The sequence below is a fragment of the Oryza sativa genome, chromosome 9, assembly GCF_034140825.1.
Source record: "Oryza sativa Japonica Group chromosome 9, ASM3414082v1".
In the NCBI taxonomy this organism is placed as follows: domain Eukaryota; kingdom Viridiplantae; phylum Streptophyta; class Magnoliopsida; order Poales; family Poaceae; genus Oryza; species Oryza sativa.
In genome coordinates this window covers 26,759,228-26,776,752 of record NC_089043.1, presented here as the reverse complement: position 1 = coordinate 26,776,752, position 17,525 = coordinate 26,759,228, and the positions used below count along the sequence as shown (strand labels likewise).

Genomic DNA, 17,525 nt, shown 5'->3' with positions numbered 1-17,525 from the left:
GTAATCCTTTCTTATCTCCTCCTCATGTACTCCTATATATACCGGCCCCCGAGGCTCAATACAATATGTCCCACGTTACGCAGTATATCTCTCCTATACTATCTAACTAACATGGTAATCAGAGTGGGCGATCTAGCGCCGCTCTCACGCTTCCGCCGCCGCTGCCCCCGGGAGTAGCGATCTCCCGGGGGCGGCCACCCGTTTTTTTTTCTCTTTTCGTCGTCGCCGTCGTTCTGGAGAGATCAATCTCTGGGCGTTTTACTCGTCGTCAGATCGATCTGAGGCCAACCTTCAGATCGGTCATGCGTCTTCTTCTCGTCGTCGTTCATCGTCACGTCAACATGAAGCAGCTAGCAGACCACCACGCCAGCCTCGCCAGGGGAACTCGTTGCCAGTGCCACGCCGGAAGTCGGCGCACCTCCTCCGGCTCGCCCTCCTCCTTCATCGTCGTTGGCCGGCCCCTGCCTTGGCGGCATCGATCTGGAGGAGTCTGCCGCCCCGACGACCTCCCAGTCGGCCTTCCGCGACCACCGCCCGTCCGCCGGCTCCTCCGCCTAGGCTGCCACCGCTCGTCGTCGTCTCTCCGGTTGGGGACCGCCGCCGCCTGGGGGGATCTGTCTCCGCCACTGCCAGGGGGACAGCCGCCTCTTCTCGACGCGTCAGGCCGCCGGCCACCGATGCTCTGCCGTTGCCGTCAGGGCTACGGGGCCACCGCCTGGCCGGCGGTCGGCGTCGCCTTCCCGGCTCCTGATCTGACTGCCGCCGCCGGGGGGATGGGGCTCAACCCCTCCGGCCAGCCGGCCCCGAGGCCCCCTGTTGGCGCCGGCCAGCCTCCGCCGCACGACCTCCTCCCGCCGAGGCCATCGGCTTGTCGGCGACCCGGACGATGCGGCGTCCTACGGCTCCTCGGCTCCTGTCCCCTCTGTCTCTCTCTCGTTTTGGTAATGGGAGATGGGAGATGATTGGTTGGCTGGTTGACTTGCCCGTGTGGACTGTGGTGCATTAATGGACTTGGCCCATGTGCTGCTAGTTGGGCTATCTATTAATTGCAACTGCATTGCTGCTGCTGCTTGTATCCGTGTGTTTTTCTTTTTCCCGATCATAGATCGGGCTTGCGTCACCTACCGCCTCGTCGACTTCTACGCATCTCCGACATCGGCACCAATTCTGCTTCGACTTCATCATTCAGTCCCGCGCATCTTCGGCTTGATCACCCGTTCAGGTGCCCGGCTACAACGACTTCTATAACCGATTGTCATCGAGCACGCGTCTACTCCATCAAGCTTCGGATTGCCGCTGCATCGCCCCCTCGGGCCGTAGTGCCGCCGCTTGTGGTCCACACCTCCACTGGTTGTTGCAGTGCTGAGAGGCGCCCTCCTTAGCATGGCTACATCACCGGTGGACTTGTCGCCGCTGCATCGACATCGAGCTGCACCTGTGTCGCCTCTTCGGGTCACAGCGTCGCCCCTCTCGTCGTCATCATCGCCACATGCGCATCGACACCCTCGTCGTCCGCACTGGTCATCGTCAGCCGCTCAAGGTCTTCTTCCTCTACTTCGAGCTTCGCTGCCGCATCTCCAAGTTACCATTGTCGCCGCTCTAGGTCAGTGGTCTAGCTACCTCTACATGGCTACCGACGTCGCTGTCCAGGCCGTTGGTCCCGCTACTTCACCTTCTTCTTCGTCCAACATGATTCATCGCCAGCGTCGCCGTATCTTCCTCGACTACACTTCGCTCTTCTCCGGCAACTGCGTGCTGCTCCTGCAATTCTCCCTTTACGCCGTTCTCGCACCGCGACCGTCTTGGAGGCCTTCTCTGCTAGTCTCCTCCGACATTGGCATATGATTCATGGTGGTCCCCTGCCTCGCCCGCGCGGTATTGGCAACACCGGTGCGCGCGTTCGTCCCGAGTTGTCCCGGGTCTGGCAAACCCTGTGTGACGTCTCGTCCTTCACGGTTCGACTACATCGGCTTTTCGGTGTCCTCTACCTCAACGACTGCTGCGATCGCGTCACCGTCTTCGTCTTCAGCGTGTCCTCGCGCACCCGTGCGTCCACGACCACTCTACGGCGCCCCATGCGCGCCCTGCGGCTCGGCTACCTCGACATCAACTTCCCGACTTTGGCTACATCGACCACGGCTACTCTACGCACGGCTTCATCGACCACGGCTCTCTCGGCTCCTTCGCTTTGGCTACGTCAACAACGGCACAAAGGGCTATCATCCGTATTGAGCACTCTTGCCGGTTTCTTCTCCAGTCCAAGTGTCCGCGTTGCTCACGCTTGGACTGCAGGGGGATGTTAGAGTATATGGTAGTTAGAGTCATATTAGGATATGATTGATTTGTGTAGACTCCTTCCATATCTGTAATCCTTCCTTATCTCCTCCTCATGTACTCCTATATATACCGGCCCCCGAGGCTCAATACAATATATCCCACGTTACGCAGTATATCTCTCCTATACTATCCAACAAGTAGGAAAGCTTTGGCGAAGGCCTAGCCTTCGAGCTGAGTAATCAAAAAAGGTTAAAGAGAGAGAAATAGTTGAGCAGAAGCTTCAGCACAAATCCCCAGCTCAGCTGTAGCAACCATGGCAAGGAAATCAGAAAGCCAAACCAGAGCAGGAAGGGTGTTTGAGCTCCAGGAAGAGGAGCAGGGACTTCATCTCCTGGAGTTGGTACTCCAGCTCAAGAACCAAGTTAGATCAATAACACCAAGCAGGAGGATTAGCTGCAGGAGGAAGAGAATCACCAGTAGCAGATCAAGCAAGATGACGGAGAGCAGGTCCAGGAACCAAACGGAGAAGAACCAGAGAAGCACCAAATAGCCAAGTAAATCGAAACCTCCCACCACACACGAACAGATCATCAATCAAGGTAATATAGCCAAGAAAATGAATTAGAGATACAAGAGAGAGAGAGAGAATCAATCCGTGGTATCATACGTCGTTTGTGCATATATTAGAATAAGCAAAAGCTACGTGACTACGTAAGAATTTATCATTGCTCTATCAATAGAACTTCGCATCGTCTCGTGCGAGTCGTTCAAAAAAAAAACGTAAGAATTTATCTAGTAATGGACAACAGAGCTTCTAGATTCAGTAGAAAACCGTAACTGTAATCTAATAAGCAGAAAAGGAGTACAGTAGCATAATAGATCAGTAAGAAGCAGATTCATAACTTGGCCAGTTAGCACTCTCTTTTCTGTAATAGCAAGGAATCGCAAGCCAGTGGCCACCTATATACAAAGATCCTACACAGCATTTAGCACCTGACAAACAAAAGACAGCAGCAAGTTATTTGTATATTACAAAAACAAATAACAGCCTAATAAGCTGTCACCACGCAAATGCAAAACACAAGATTTAAGAACCTAATTGCCACTCCAGGCCCTCATGCTGATCCATAGTGCGTGATTCACACATATAAAGTTCAAAGCAGCATAATGTTTTTTTTCCAATAGGGTAGCACTTGGATAATTTATGCCACGGTTACATGTGTTGTAGAATCCAGTGGTCGGTCAGCAGCATGACTAGCCGTTTTGAACCATCAGTGTACAACATGCACCAGTAATATCACAAAAGTGTCGAACATTATCTGATCATGTTTTCATTCGGATGCAAATAAGAAAGCCAAGTATACCCAGATACTTTCCTGCAAAACAGCCATCAAGTGAAAGAAACCAGTAATGATAATAAACCTTAACAGCAATATTTGAACCTTCAAAAATCAACATGGATAACGTCAGTACTTGACCTGCGTGATCCAACATCATTTTGGAGTACCAGTTAGGGAAAAGGACAAAAGTGGTTATCATAATCCAGTGAGATCTGCATGATGTTAGGTGTGCTGTAAAAGGGGTGGAAGGGAGTACTTCAATGAATCTGCTTTGATGGACAGATACTGTAAAAAAACAGAGCTCAGCCACAGTTTGGCCTCCAGCCAAAGGCTCAAAGTTGCTACCCATTCAACACTACCAAGACTAAGGTATGACTACAAACAGGAGACAGCTACTAACATTGCCACTAAGTTTGTTTCACTAGACATGATTATGCTTAAGAATGAAAAAACCCTGTACTTCGTGTCTTGAATCTACATGGAGAGAGCAGTTATGGGGATGGAGGCAAATGATTTGTGTCAGGATATTATGGCTGGTTCTCCTCCTCATCCTCCAGTTCCATGAAAGCTGGAAGATCCACTTGAGTGTACTCGATATGCCTGAGTCCAACTTCGTACATGTCCTTCAAGATTGCCCCCACATCAGACGTTAGAGTTGAGGATAGAACCTCCAGGGAATTGGCACCAGCGCTATCGGAGCCACCAGGCTGCACGGGGAGCGTCGAGTCGAGGCGCTCTAGGAGCTTCAGCACCTCAGCACGAAGAGCCTCAGGCTGGCGATCGCTGAGCGGGGGAAGGCGAGCCACCGCATCCTTGACGGCGGCAATCATGTTCCAATCGTCTTCAAGTAGCTGGTGCTTCTTCGAGAGGCTCTCCAGGGAAGAAACTAAGCATAGGAATGCATTCCTGAAACTCGCGATCTCCTTAAGCTCTGCCAAGTTCCCAACCAACCATCTGTTAACTTCTCTCTCCTTGCCAACCTTGAGGACTTGCTCCAGCATGTACGGGGCATGGGCGAAGGTGACCCCAAGGATGCACATGTGCTTCAGGTGGAGGTACAGCTGGGGGGGAGTTGGCCACCGGCGTGATATCGGACAGACCGTTCACCTTCAGGCCTTCAGGATCTGGGTACTGAACCTTCAAGCCTTGGATAGTGTTGGCCTCAAAAAGTAACTTGTCCAGCTTAGCAAGTATGTCCTTCACAAGTTCATTGGGGTATTCCGTTTGATCCGCGATTATGTCAGCGGGCATGGGGGGGAACTCGGATAGCAGAGTGTCAATGTTGGTGAAGAATTCAAAAGTGATATCACCAAGTTCCATGGGTTGATTATCACACAATTCAGTGGTCCTGTCCTTCAGCTGTTTGATCCTTTTAATCTCAAACCAGTCAATCTCACCTTCTAGCAATGTCATCTGCACATTTGAGATGGACTCAGAAATCCGAGAAAATAAGGATCTGAAGTGGCTCGTCGTGTGCAGGATATCTATGTTGCCGACCCACCATCCCTTCTCAATTGCCTCGTCCACCCTATGGGACACTTTTGTCGCGTCGGACAACTTGAAGCTGACAATGCAGATATCAGTGGGGAACTGGGAGTCCATCGTGAGCAGAAGCTCATTGTAGCTGCGGATCCGAATGTATGGGGATTCCTGGACCTCGGGCTGGTTCTCCACTACCGACACCGGCAGAAATGCAGACTGGTCCCTTAGAGCAGGGTACTTGATAGGGATGAGCCCAAGTAAGGACATATCCTTGACAAGAAGCTCCACATCAGACACTAGTTTTGTCGACGCTATGACGTCAGTGCTGTCAGCATCGTCAGGCTGCACAGGGAACAACAACTTGAGGCGCTCTAGGAGCCCAAGCACACCATTGCGCAGAGCTTCGGGCTGATGATCGCTGAGAGGGTGGAGCGCAGCTACCGCATGCTCAACTGCCCCTATGAAATCCCAATCGATCTCAAGTATTCCATGGGTCTTCCACAGGCTCAGCAACCGCTCAAGTGAGGATGAAACACGGAGAAAAGCAACTCTGAATCTAGTAATCTCAATAAGCTCAGGCAAATTCCCAATCAGCCATGTTTTCTCTTCTCCTGGCTTGCCAACCTCCAAAATAGTCTCCAGCAAGTGCGGGGCGTCGACGAATGGGAACTCAAGCACGCAAATACGGTCGAACTCGCGGTAGAGTCGGGGGAAATTTATCACGGACATGATGTCGGCCAAACAAGTCACCTCGATGTATTGGCCCTGGACGCTGCCGGCGACATGGATGGGGATGGCTGCCTCTTCGGCCGCGAACTCCTCCACGGCCCCGCCACCGCCACCGCCACCGCCACCGCCCCCGCCCCCGCCCCCGCCCCCGCCGCCGCCACCGCCGCCGCCGCCACCCAAAAATCCCGCGGGTAAGTCGTCCTCGGAGTCGTCGTCCAACCCCGCGTCGCGGCAGAGGATCCTAGGCGCCATTGGAGTCGTCGACGACCTAGGGTTTTCCGCTTCGCCGGAGGAGGAGGAGGAGGAGGATTTGGGGAATTGATCTGGAGGAGAGGAAGCAATCGGGAGGTAGGCAACTGCAACCGTCTCGTCTCCAGTAACCATCCACCGTGCGATCCAGAATGATTCAGCGGACTAGATTTCCTACACGTCATCCTCCTCTTCCAGCCAATGAGCCACTGACACGTTTCTCCGCCCCGCGGCTTCCCAAATTTTTTGGCGCGTTTGTTCGTTCTCCTGCGGTGCGAAAAAAGGACGGCTGTTGGGCTTCAAGTGGGCTCGGCTCCCAGAGCCCGTATAGCCCACTACTGGAGTGGAGTACTTCACAATAAGGGAAAAGTACACCGAAGGTCCCTCAACTTGTCATCGAGTTACAAAATCGTCCTCCAACCGCAAAACGAGATACCGGAGGTCCCTCAACTAACAAAACCGTTCGCTTTAGGTCCTCTGACGGTTTTGAGCCCGGTTTTGTCTGACGTGGCGGGTGAGTCAGCGTGGGCCCCACCTGTCAGTACGCCAGCTCATCTCTCTCCCCCTATTCTCTCCTTCCTCATCTCTCTCTCGCTTCTCTCCAATTCGATGGAGACGCGGGCGACGCGGCTGTGGTGACGGCGATGACAGGCGACGCGGCGGCGGTGGGGGGAGGAGCTGCGGGCGGGCAGCGGGGGAGGGGCGACGGGGGGAGGAGCGGCCGCCACCCACAAGGCGGCGGCGGGGGGAGGAGCTGCGGGAGTGCGGCGGCGCGAGGTGGCGCGCGGCCGGCGGCGGGTGGAGCGACGGGCGGAGCGGCGGCAGATGCACCCGCCGCACAGGCCTGCCGGAGGACCGGGCGACACCGCGGGGAGCGACCAGCCGGCAGAGCAGACAGGCAGCGGGCAGGCACGTTGCAGGAGAGGAAGATGGCGCCGACGGGAAGCGGGACGGGGAGAGCGAGGACGACGCCGCTGTCGTCGTCCATGGCCGCAGATCTCGCGCCAGCGCCCTCAACGGTGTGGCCGACGGGAGTGTGTGATCGTTTCCCCTCTTCTCCCTTTCTCTCTCTCTATCTGTTTTCTCAGGACGGCGACGGGAGACGCTGTGGGGAGGAGGGCCAGCAGGCCGGTGCGCGCGGCCGCGTGCGTCGTCGTCACCGAGCTCGACCGGCCATCCCCATTTTCTCGCCAAGGAACGCGCAAGAGGGGTGGTCGCCGTTGTCGGTGAGCTTCCAGGAGCTTGGGGAGTCTGGCGGTGGTGGCTTGCCTCGACCTCCCGACGAGCTAGGCGCCATCGCCGAGGCACGACACGCGGCTCTTCCGCTGGTTGGAATCGAAGCTGAAGTGGGCGCAATCGCCGGAGGGGACCGCTTCCACATCGGTGTCGGTGTCCAGCGGCCGTGGTGATGACGGCAGCGGGCAGCGTCAGCACCCACACAGGAGGAGCTGGCGGCTCTAGTGGCAGAGAGTGCGAGGAACCGCCGCCCGCGCGCTGCTCCTCCCACCGCCGCCTATGCCCATCGCTCGCGCCCAGCTAGCCAGCTGCTTCCCCGCCGTCCGCCGCCCGCACCGACCCCGCTTCGCCGCCGGCCGCCTCTCCCTTCTCAAGTCGCAGTCGCAGCCGCTGCCGCCTTCTTCTCCTGTGTCGTCCTCACCGGACCTCCTCCCCACCCGCTAGCCGCCTTGCAGAGAGGGGGGAAGCGAGAGAGAGATGTGGAAGGAGAGAAGTGGGGGAGAGAGATGAGCTGGCGTACTGACAGGCGGGGCCCACGTGGGGCCCATGCTAACTCACCTGCCACGTCAGGTAAAACCGGGCTCAAAACCGCCAGAGGACCTCAAGCGAACGGTTTTGTTAGTTGAGGGACCTCCGGTATCTTGTTTTGTGGTTGGGGGACGATTTTGTAACTCGATGACAAGTTGAGGGATCTTTGGTGTACTTTTCCCTCACAACAAACAGGCCTAACCCCCCAAACCGGCCCAGATCTTTCTCTTTTTTTTTACCTCCCTTTTTTCTTTCTTTCCCGTGTGTTTCTCTCCATAGTCCGTTGCATCAACTGCAACTTGGTAATAAAGATAAAAAAAAACCCTGCAACTGGTAATATATTTACAACTGATTTTTTTTCACCACGTATAAGTCAATGTTTCACTGATGACAAGAAAAACATCATAGCCTAACACCCCTACTCTCTCTCTCCTGTCATTCTATTGGCTCTCTCCCTACTCTATACATGCATGCATATATTCATTGATCTTTAAAATATTTTTTCTCCTAAACTAATTACAATGAACGATTCCATCACACCATCGAATTCATTATAATTTAATTTTTACAATAAGATATCACATGATTATATTCCGATGAAAGAAAAACATATGTTTCAGATAATACTAACTCAATGTTTCATACTTGACAGTAATATGTTTCAACATATGTTTTCACTAATTAAATTTGAAAATATATATTTGATTTATTTTTTCTCTAAAATGTTTGGGATGTATTTCTTTTGGCAAAAATATATTATCGGTCTCGCATAAACATTGCGTGAAAATAAAGACGCGTGCGGTCTCGCGCGGCCTCGCTCGACGAAATAGCGTGCTACCAGCTAGCAAGACCGAACGGCTGGGCCGGTTCAAAATGTTTAATGATCCTGATTAGTGATTAGGATAATTTATCACTAACTATTATTAATTAATCGTTAATTGAGTAATTTGTCACTAATTAAGCGGCAGCTATAGATGGCCAAATGGACCGCTCGGCACGTGCCGGGCCTGGGCCGAGGTCAGTCGGGCCGGCACGGCTCGACCTATACGTCGAGCCATACCGTGCCAGCCCACAGGCTGCACCTACGGCCCAGACACGGCCAAGACTCGGGTCATGTCGGATCGGCCCGAAGGCACGACGGCCTATCGTGCTTATCTATAGAATAAGTCTATTTTTCCTCCCTAAACTCTGTGGATGTGTCTACATGGCTGGAAAATAAGTCTATTTTGTATTGCTCTCGTCTCTGTGCCTTGCCTTATATGGTTAATTAAGTCTATTTAGCGTCCCTCAACTGTTTTTTCGATCGTGTTGGGCCGGGCCGACCCACTGCGCCGAGGGAGCAACCCAAGCACGACTAGGCTGTCGGGCCGATCCTACAGGGCCGGGCCGGCACGAGCACAACCCCAGTAGGGCCGTGCCGTGCTTGGGCCGGGCCGCGGGCCATATGGCCATCTATAGTGGTAGCTCATCAGGCAAGCCGTTCGCTCTCGCTCATTCCTTGTTTTTTGCGCGAGACCGCCCGCGTCGTCACGCCGACGTCATTCTCGCGCAACGGTTGTGCGAGACAACGGTATATTTCTGCCAACAAATTTACATCCCGAATATTTATGAAAAAACAATTCAACGGTATATTTTCAAATTTATTTCGTGTTTCACTATATTTCACAAATTTTTTATATGTTTAAGCGGCTTGACTTTTTTTTGTTTCACCATACACTCCCTTCATTTTTTTTACTATACTAGCAAAAGTGCCCGTGCGTTGCACCGGGTGATTACGGAGTGTGTATATTGACCAAAAGTGTTGTTTGGTCTAGCAAAAGTGCCTGTGTGTTACAATGTGAAGCGTACAGATTAGAAAAATATGCAATTAATTAAAATACAAATTCGCTGAAATATTTGGTATTTTTAAGTAGGTATGTGTATAATTAAATAAATTTACAAGTAAAGCAAGTGTGAGAAATAAAATGACATGGTTAAATTTAATTTTTTTTAAATTCTCCATGATTAGTTACGCTCTTTGAAATTATATTTGAATTTTTCAGAGCTTAATTGTTAATTTTATTAATACAAACGTCATTTAACAATTATTTACTTGGAAAAAGAAAGAAAATACTTCCTTTTAGGTTTGCTTCGAAATAAACACATTCAATAGCTTATAATTGTAATGCTTCTGAAAAAATGAGCACTAAAAATGAACTTATTCTTTTTTTTGGGCCTGAGGGACCTAAAATAGACTTATTTCCGGCCCTTGCCGGTCGGTCCACGGCCTTTTGTGCACGCGCAAGTGCACTTCCCCTCCCCAGGCCACAACCTGGGCTTGGGCCAGAAAAGTGGCCTCACTCTCGATCCCTCTTGGGCTGATTTCGGCCTGGACGACACCGATCGTCCGATCTTTAGGGTTTTGATCGGACGGCCGAGCGTCGATATCGGGGAAACAAAACCCCTCCTTCTCCTCAGCCGCCGAAACCCTAGCCCATTTCCCTCCCTCCCATCTCACATCGCCGCCCTCCCCTCCGCGCCCCCGAGCGGCGGCAACGGCGCCCCTCTTCCCGCGAGCGGCGGCGGCGGCGCCCTCCCCCACAAGGCCACAACCAACGGCGCGGTGCCCTCTCCCCGAACAACGGCGGCGTGGAGGCGGCTGCGGCCCGGCGGGAGCGGGAGGGGCGGCGGGCCGGACCTCGCCTCCGCCAGATCTGGCGGCATGGAAGCGGCTGTGGTCCGGCGAGGGCAGGAGAGGCGGCGGCGTCGTCTCTTTCTCTCTCTCTCTGTGCATGGTGGGGAGGTGCGGCAGTGGTGGTGGTGGCGGACGTCATGGAACGCCGGTCGGGCCTCGCCTCCGCCAGATCCGGCGGTGTGGAGGCAGCTGCAGCCCGGCGGGGGTGGGAGGGGCGGCGGGCCGGACCTCGCCTCCGCCAGATTCGGCGGCATGGAGGCGGCTGCGGTCCGACGGGGGCGGGAGAGGTGGCGGCGTCGTCTCTTTCTCTCTCTCTCTGTGAATGGTGTCGGTTCTCCTGGTGATGCTAACCGAATAGGACTTGGTATAACAGATGGGAGTTTGTTTCCTATTTTTGTGGAATCGGACATATTCTTTTTTTTTCCCGATTTTTCTTTTACCGCGTTGATGAATCGGATTCGTTCCGGTTTTTTTTCTCCCGGTTTTTTTGACGGACGATGGAAGCACCTCTTATTTTTTAAGTAGTAGTAGAAGTAGATATGACGCCATTGACTATTTAAGATATGCTTGATCATTCGTCTTATTAAAAAAAAATATGTAATTATCATTTATTTTATTGTGACTTGATTTATCGTCAAATGTTCGTTAAGTATGACTTAATTTTTTTATATTTGCATAAAAATTGAAAAAGACGAATAGTCAAACGCATGTTAAAAGGTTAATGATGTCATGTATAAAAAAATAGAAAAATGAAATATCTAGATCGTTAGATTTGTAGCTTCTCCCGACTTGTTCATTTTTAAGGCCAGCCTAGCCCGACCCCAACACACCGAAACAATTACTACTCACATAGAGGCATAGGGGTGTTCGCAGGAACAAGTTCCCAACCTAAACAATGAACACGAAAAATAGAGCGATCCATTAACACATGATTAATTAAGTACTCGTATTTACTATTTTTTTAAAAAAATAGATTAATATTTTTTTAAACAACTTTCGTATAGAAACTTTTTTAAAGCAGTTTAAAAAACGTGGGCCAATAAAAGAAACGAGAGTAGGGATCGGGGGCCGCGGCGTTGCGGTTCCCCTTTGTCCTCACCGGTACCGACCGCTACTCCACATCCGATTCAAATCCACACAAGAGTCTGAGAGGCCCATCCAATTGAAAATCCTATTCGATTCAATCTGCTCTACTATACATTATACATGTCCGCGCCATAAATCCTCCAGGAGTTAGCTAGGTCCGTCCATGGACGTCAATATGGTCCTCTTCGACGACGACGACGATTACTGGGACAAGGAGGAAGAGGAGGATGACGAGAGGGTGGAGGTGCCGAAGAGCGGCGGCGTGTACGGCTACGACGTCCCTTTTCCGAATATGGATTTCCTGGATGACCCGGAGGAGAACGACCTCTACCTCTTCAAGGTCTCGCTGTGTCCGCCGTCCCACCCTCCGCCACCGGCCGATCCCGGCTGCTGCAGCTGGGTGCTCCTCGACCGCACGGCCTACGTCGCCGACCACGCCAATGCCACCACCGCCAACACCTTCTTCACCACCCGCGACCGCCGCCGCCGCGAGATCCGCGTCACCTTCTTCCCCGCCCCGCCGCCGCGCGTCTCCCACTTCTGCGTCCACTGCCCCTCCATGAAGCCCGAGTGCTTCGCCGTCGAGCCCCTCATCATCGCCACGCACGAGTAACTCGTCCTCCTCCGCGTCGCCATCGGTCGCCGGCACGCAAGCTACTTCCATGAATTGCATGACTTCTTCGTCTACCGAGCCGATTCATCCACCACCAACAACAATGGCGGTCGTCATCCCTCCCTCGACCTGCTACCGCATCCTGGCGACTGCTATTCTTTTGACTGTCAGGTTGGCATCACCCACTGCGACGGCGGCGGCCATGAGCACTACATCATCGCCGCACTCATGTTCGACAGCAGCCGTAAGATGTACGATCTCCACCGTTTCCACTCCAAGAACGGTAGCTGGAGCACAAAGGCGCTCCATCTCGGGACAATGGAGCCATCTCCAGGATTGACCTTCTTCTTCCATGACACATACAAGGTCATCACGCTCGGTGGCGGCTTCATGGCCTGGGTCGACCTGCGGCGGGGAATCCTGCTCTGCGACGTGCTCCTCGACGACCCTGAGCCCCACTTCATCCCCTTGCCGCCGCCGCTCAAGGCTGACAAGGAGCTCATCGGCGATGCCCGAGAATTTCGGGACATTGCCGTTGTCCACGGTTACATCAAGTACGTTGAGATCCAAAGCTACATTTCAGATGGTTGGGTTGCTGCAACATGGAGCAGGAAGATTACACTGGAGGATTCTTGGGAGGGAGATTGGCGCAAGGACTGTGAGCTCCATGTTTCTGATATCTCCGGATCACTGCCTGAGCTGCTTGGTGATGAGGAGGCTAGAACAGCTCAACTGAACTTGCAGAGTCTCCACACAGGCAATCCTACAATCAGCTTGCAGGATGATGATGTTGTGTACTTCCTGGCCAAGGTTGGCCTCAGAGATGACAAATCGTACGTGCTTGCTGTTAATATGAGGAGCAAAACACTGCAAGGAGCGGCCTGTTTTGGTGCTGAAAGAGTGTTGGACATGAATTTCACATGTACACAAAGTAGGATCTCCCATTATCTCAGAAACACTCCAGGTAATTCTATTGTATAGCGCATTCTTATACGTTTAGCTTGTAGAAATCATTTACTTCCCAGTTTAGAAAAAAAAGGAATACATGGGACGAGATCAGATGCCATCTTGCATAATTTTGGAAAAAGAACTACTGTTATCTGCTACTCCACCCTATGAATATTTGTATGTTTGCTTGTACATGTGGCATATCTTTTTAGGAAAAAGTTAAACTACAAATGAGAAAGCTACCTGAATTTTATATGCTCTTACTTCACAGTATCAGTTGAATACAGAGGGTAATTTGACATGTACTTGGAAGAAACCAGTAGGAAGATACATATTCATAAGAAGAACAATAAAACAGTGCACATTTAGCTATGAAAATCATGCATATCATATGCCTTGTACATTGTGACAACTCTTTCTATTGATCCAAAACCACTCCAGAAAAAAAAATCCATTATCTGGGAAACCTTGATGACAACAAATACTCTTCTTCAAGGCTATATTGTCTAGTTGATTGTGTACTTGTACCCTCACTTACCGGGTAGCTCCAGGAGACATGATTCTCCCTGGATTTCTTTGCACCCACACCATGCTCTTGCTGCTGTGATGACAATCGAACACTTTCGAGTGTCATCTCCACCTACCTCATAGTAGGCCGCTCCTCTACTTTCAGCTTGGCACATGCCACAGCTAACACAGCTATCTCTTTAACTTCTTCGCCTCCCTCTTCCTTGACCTGAGGATCAAGTATGTCGCCCAAGTTGCCTTGTGTGAGTAGGGCAGTGAAATGTGTTACAAGACTTTCATCATCAGGCGATCTGTATGAGTATGGTTTCTTCCTAGTAAGCAACTCTATTAGAACGACGCCGAAGCTGAAAACATCGCTTTTCTCAGTGAGACGCCCTGTGTAGTAGTACATGGGGTCCAGATATCCTAGTGTTCCTTGAACAACGGTTGTTATCCCAGTTTGTTCAGCTGGAATGCACCTTGAAGCTCCAAAATTGGACACTTTTGTTGTTAGTGAACCATCTAATAGGATGTTATGGGATTTGATATCCCTGTGGATTATAGGGAACGACACAGCTGAGTGAAGGTAGGCAAGTGCTCTAGCGGTTTCGGTTGCAATTCTGAGCCTATCTTCCCATGGCAATGACATTGGTCCTTCAACATGAAGATGGTGGTAAAGGGTACCATTTGATATGAATTCATAAACCAGCAATGGCACTTCTGTCTCAAGACAACATCCAAAAAGTTTGACCACATTACGATGGTTGATTTGCGAGAGAATGGCTACCTCATTTATGAACTCGTCAATCTCTCTTTGAACTGCCTCCTTAGATTTCTTGATCGCGACAACATGAAGATCCGATAAAATCCCTTTGTACACGGTGCCGTGCCCCCCTCCTCCAAGCTCACGTGATTTATCAAAATTGTTTGTGGCCTTCTCCAGTTCTGACAAGGGGATGATCATCCTTTCAGCAATGTCAGCCTTCTGAGACACTAGTTGTTGCAACAAATGACCTCGGTTCTGCTTGAAGAACTTCTGCCTCAGCATTCTTGCTCTCTGTTTCTTAACCTTACGTTTTAAAAAGGCAGCGCCCAGTCCCATTACCAAAAGCCCAGCTCCACTGCCAACTCCAATACCAACACTTAAACCTGGTAGCACACAAGAGAAGGCAAAAATCTCCATCAGAGTTGGTAGATATTTCACCTATGAACTAGAATATGGGAGTTGGTTAATAAGAAAAACAACGTTATGGAAAGATTAGTCTATGAAAAAACAGAGTAGTATGCTTGTGTTTATGAAACAGAGCAGTTGGTGCTAGTACTTGACTGAACTGTTAAAGAAAGACTGATGTACTAAACAGAGTTTCATTGCAGAGCTAGCACTATCAAGTAAAATAATTTATCAGCCATTTGGTTAATAAGAAAAGCAAGATCAGTCTATGAAAACAGAGTAGTCGATGCAAGTACTTGGAAGAACAGTTAAAGAAAGACTGCTGTATAAAACAGAACTACATTGCAGAGCTCTCTGCATAAATTTGACTGACAATGTAAAGCAGGATATTTCAGTTATTAGTACCTAGATTAGTTTTCCATTCTTTGAAAAATCTGTGCATAAATTGGACTATGTCAAAGCAGAAAAATGTAGGTGTAGTTACCTAGATTAGTTTTGACGCAGCCGTTTGGAATGCGCGGGTCGCCACGAGCGCCGCGCGGGCACCGGCACTGGTAATCTCCCGGCGTGTTGGTGCACTCGCCGTAGCACCTCCCGGCGAGCTTGCACTCGTCGATGTCTTGGCATCCGCCGGCGACGTAGGGGTTCCCGCCGTAGCCTCGCCGGCACCTGCACACGTAGCCGCGGCGGTAGTTGCCGGTGACGTTGCTGCAGAAGCTGTTGCTGCTCCGGCATGCGCTCCTCGCCGCGTCCGCGGGGCACGACCAGTTGCGGTCGTCGGCGAACTGCCCGGTGACGCCCTGCAGCACCGCCTCCAGCGTCGGCGACACCACCCACTCCAGCACCACCGGGACCGGCGTCCGGAGGGCGGCGGCGGAGTCGGAGCTGGTGTTGAGCAGCTCGCCGGCGACGCCCTCGAACCACCCACGCTCGGCGATGCGCACGGCGACGGGGAGCTTGCCGGTGAGCTCCTGGTTCTGGTCAAGGCTGAGGAACTGCACGAGGTAGGAGGGGCGGCCGATGGCGATGGGCGTCTCGCAGCAGCTGGTGCCGGAGCAGATGAAGCCGCCATCGGTGGCGTTGTCGGCGCCGGCGCCGGGGACGACGGGGACGGTCGCCGCCACGCTGGTGAACATCTCGCTGACCGGGCAGAAGGAGGAGCAGCCGCCGATGATGTTGGTGTTCTCCCCGGCGAGCGTGGCCTGGACGTTGCAGCCCGTGACGACGAGCCGGTTGCGCTGCTCGGAGACGACGTACGGGCCGGCGCCGGCGACGGTGCCGAGGCTGGACCACGTGCCGCTGCCGCTGGGGGCGAGCTTCGACACGTCGTAGGTGAAGTTGACGGCGCCGGCGAGGTCGAGGGCGCGCACGGTGGAGTTGGCCAGGGAGATGTCGACGACCTGGAGGGTGCCGTTGCCGAGCATCAGGCGCGGCGGGGTGTGGGTGGCGTCGCAGGTGAGGCGGAAGCCCGGGAGGTGGCAGCCGTCGCGGATGCCGAACGGGTACGGCACGCTCACGTCGCCGCACCTGTCCGGGCAGCTCGCCGGCGGCGGCGCTGCGACCTGCGCTTCCACCGACCACAGCTGCAGAAGCAGCAGCAGCAGCAGCGCCATCGCCATCGCCATCGCCATAGCCGGTGGTTGAATGATGGTCATCATCGCTGGAACATAGTCTGTGTTTATATTCCTAATATATGGCCAGACAGAGCGTCGATATAAGTAGTACACATACACTGAGGTATGGGCAATTTGGCGTGCCTATGGCAAAAAAATTTACCCATATACTGTATATTACATTAGATATGGACACATATTTATATAGTCTAATAATAAAATAAATTATATATTCCACCAAAAACTGTGAGACAAATTTATTAAGTATAATTAATCCGTTATTAGTAAATATTTACTGTAGCATCATATTGTTAAATCATGGCACAATTAAACTTAAAAGATTCGTCTGACGAACTGTATAATTGTTTTTTTCTATATTTAATACTTCACGCATGTGTCAAATATTGGATGTGACAGTGCCAAAAAAAATTGGTTTGGAACTAAGGGCATGTTCACTTTGATGTCATTTTCAATCTTACCAAATTTTGGTAATGTTGCTAAAAAAAGTGGCTACATTTAGTTTGCTGCTAAATTTTAGTGACTATATAAGAAATCCTAACAAAATTGTGACAAGTTGCCAAAATTTTAGTAACTATAACAAAATTAAGTAATACCAAAATTTAGTAAGGCAAAATTTAGTCCAAACTGGCGGCACTGACGACGTGGGGCGCTTTGCTTGACAAATCCAAAGCCGCACATGCATATGCTGCGTTGTTGTATCCGCGTTGACCGATCGATCAGGTAGGTGTGGATTGGACTGGATGGTTGACCGTTTCTACAGATCATCGCTGGCGGCATTGTGTCCCCGGAAATCTGTTTCTGCAGATGACAGCGCCGCCGCACAAGTTGCCGCTGGGCGCTGGAACCATCATCGCTGAACTGTCGACAACTTTTCGTGTACAAGCTTTTTAAACTACTAAATAAAGTAAATTACACAAAACTTGTTTTAAACAATCATATTAAAAATGAACTAATATTTAATTAAAAATATGCTAATGAGTCGTTTCGTTTTGCGTACGCAAAAGATTAGTTGCGAACATCAACGAACGAAGCAGCTGTCGTTTGGTAGCCC

General features: G+C 51.4%; 1 protein-coding gene and 1 pseudogene across 1 annotated transcript; one reads left to right on the top strand and one right to left on the bottom strand.

Annotated features, from left to right (window-relative positions):
• The first annotated feature begins 302 nt into the window (after positions 1–302).
• Positions 303–1,939, top strand: LOC107278874 (uncharacterized; annotated as a pseudogene).
• An 11,463-nt stretch (positions 1,940–13,402) lies between these two features.
• On the bottom strand, positions 13,403–16,545 carry LOC4347857 (wall-associated receptor kinase 2). The gene is made up of 2 exons (XM_015755788.3): positions 15,325–16,545; positions 13,403–14,818 (listed from the first exon to the last, which is right to left on the bottom strand). The coding sequence occupies exons 1-2, from the start codon at positions 16,496–16,498 to the stop codon at positions 13,803–13,805; spliced, it is 2,190 nt and encodes a 729-aa protein (XP_015611274.1). The 5' UTR covers positions 16,499–16,545; the 3' UTR covers positions 13,403–13,802.
• Between the last annotated feature and the right edge of the window lie 980 nt (positions 16,546–17,525).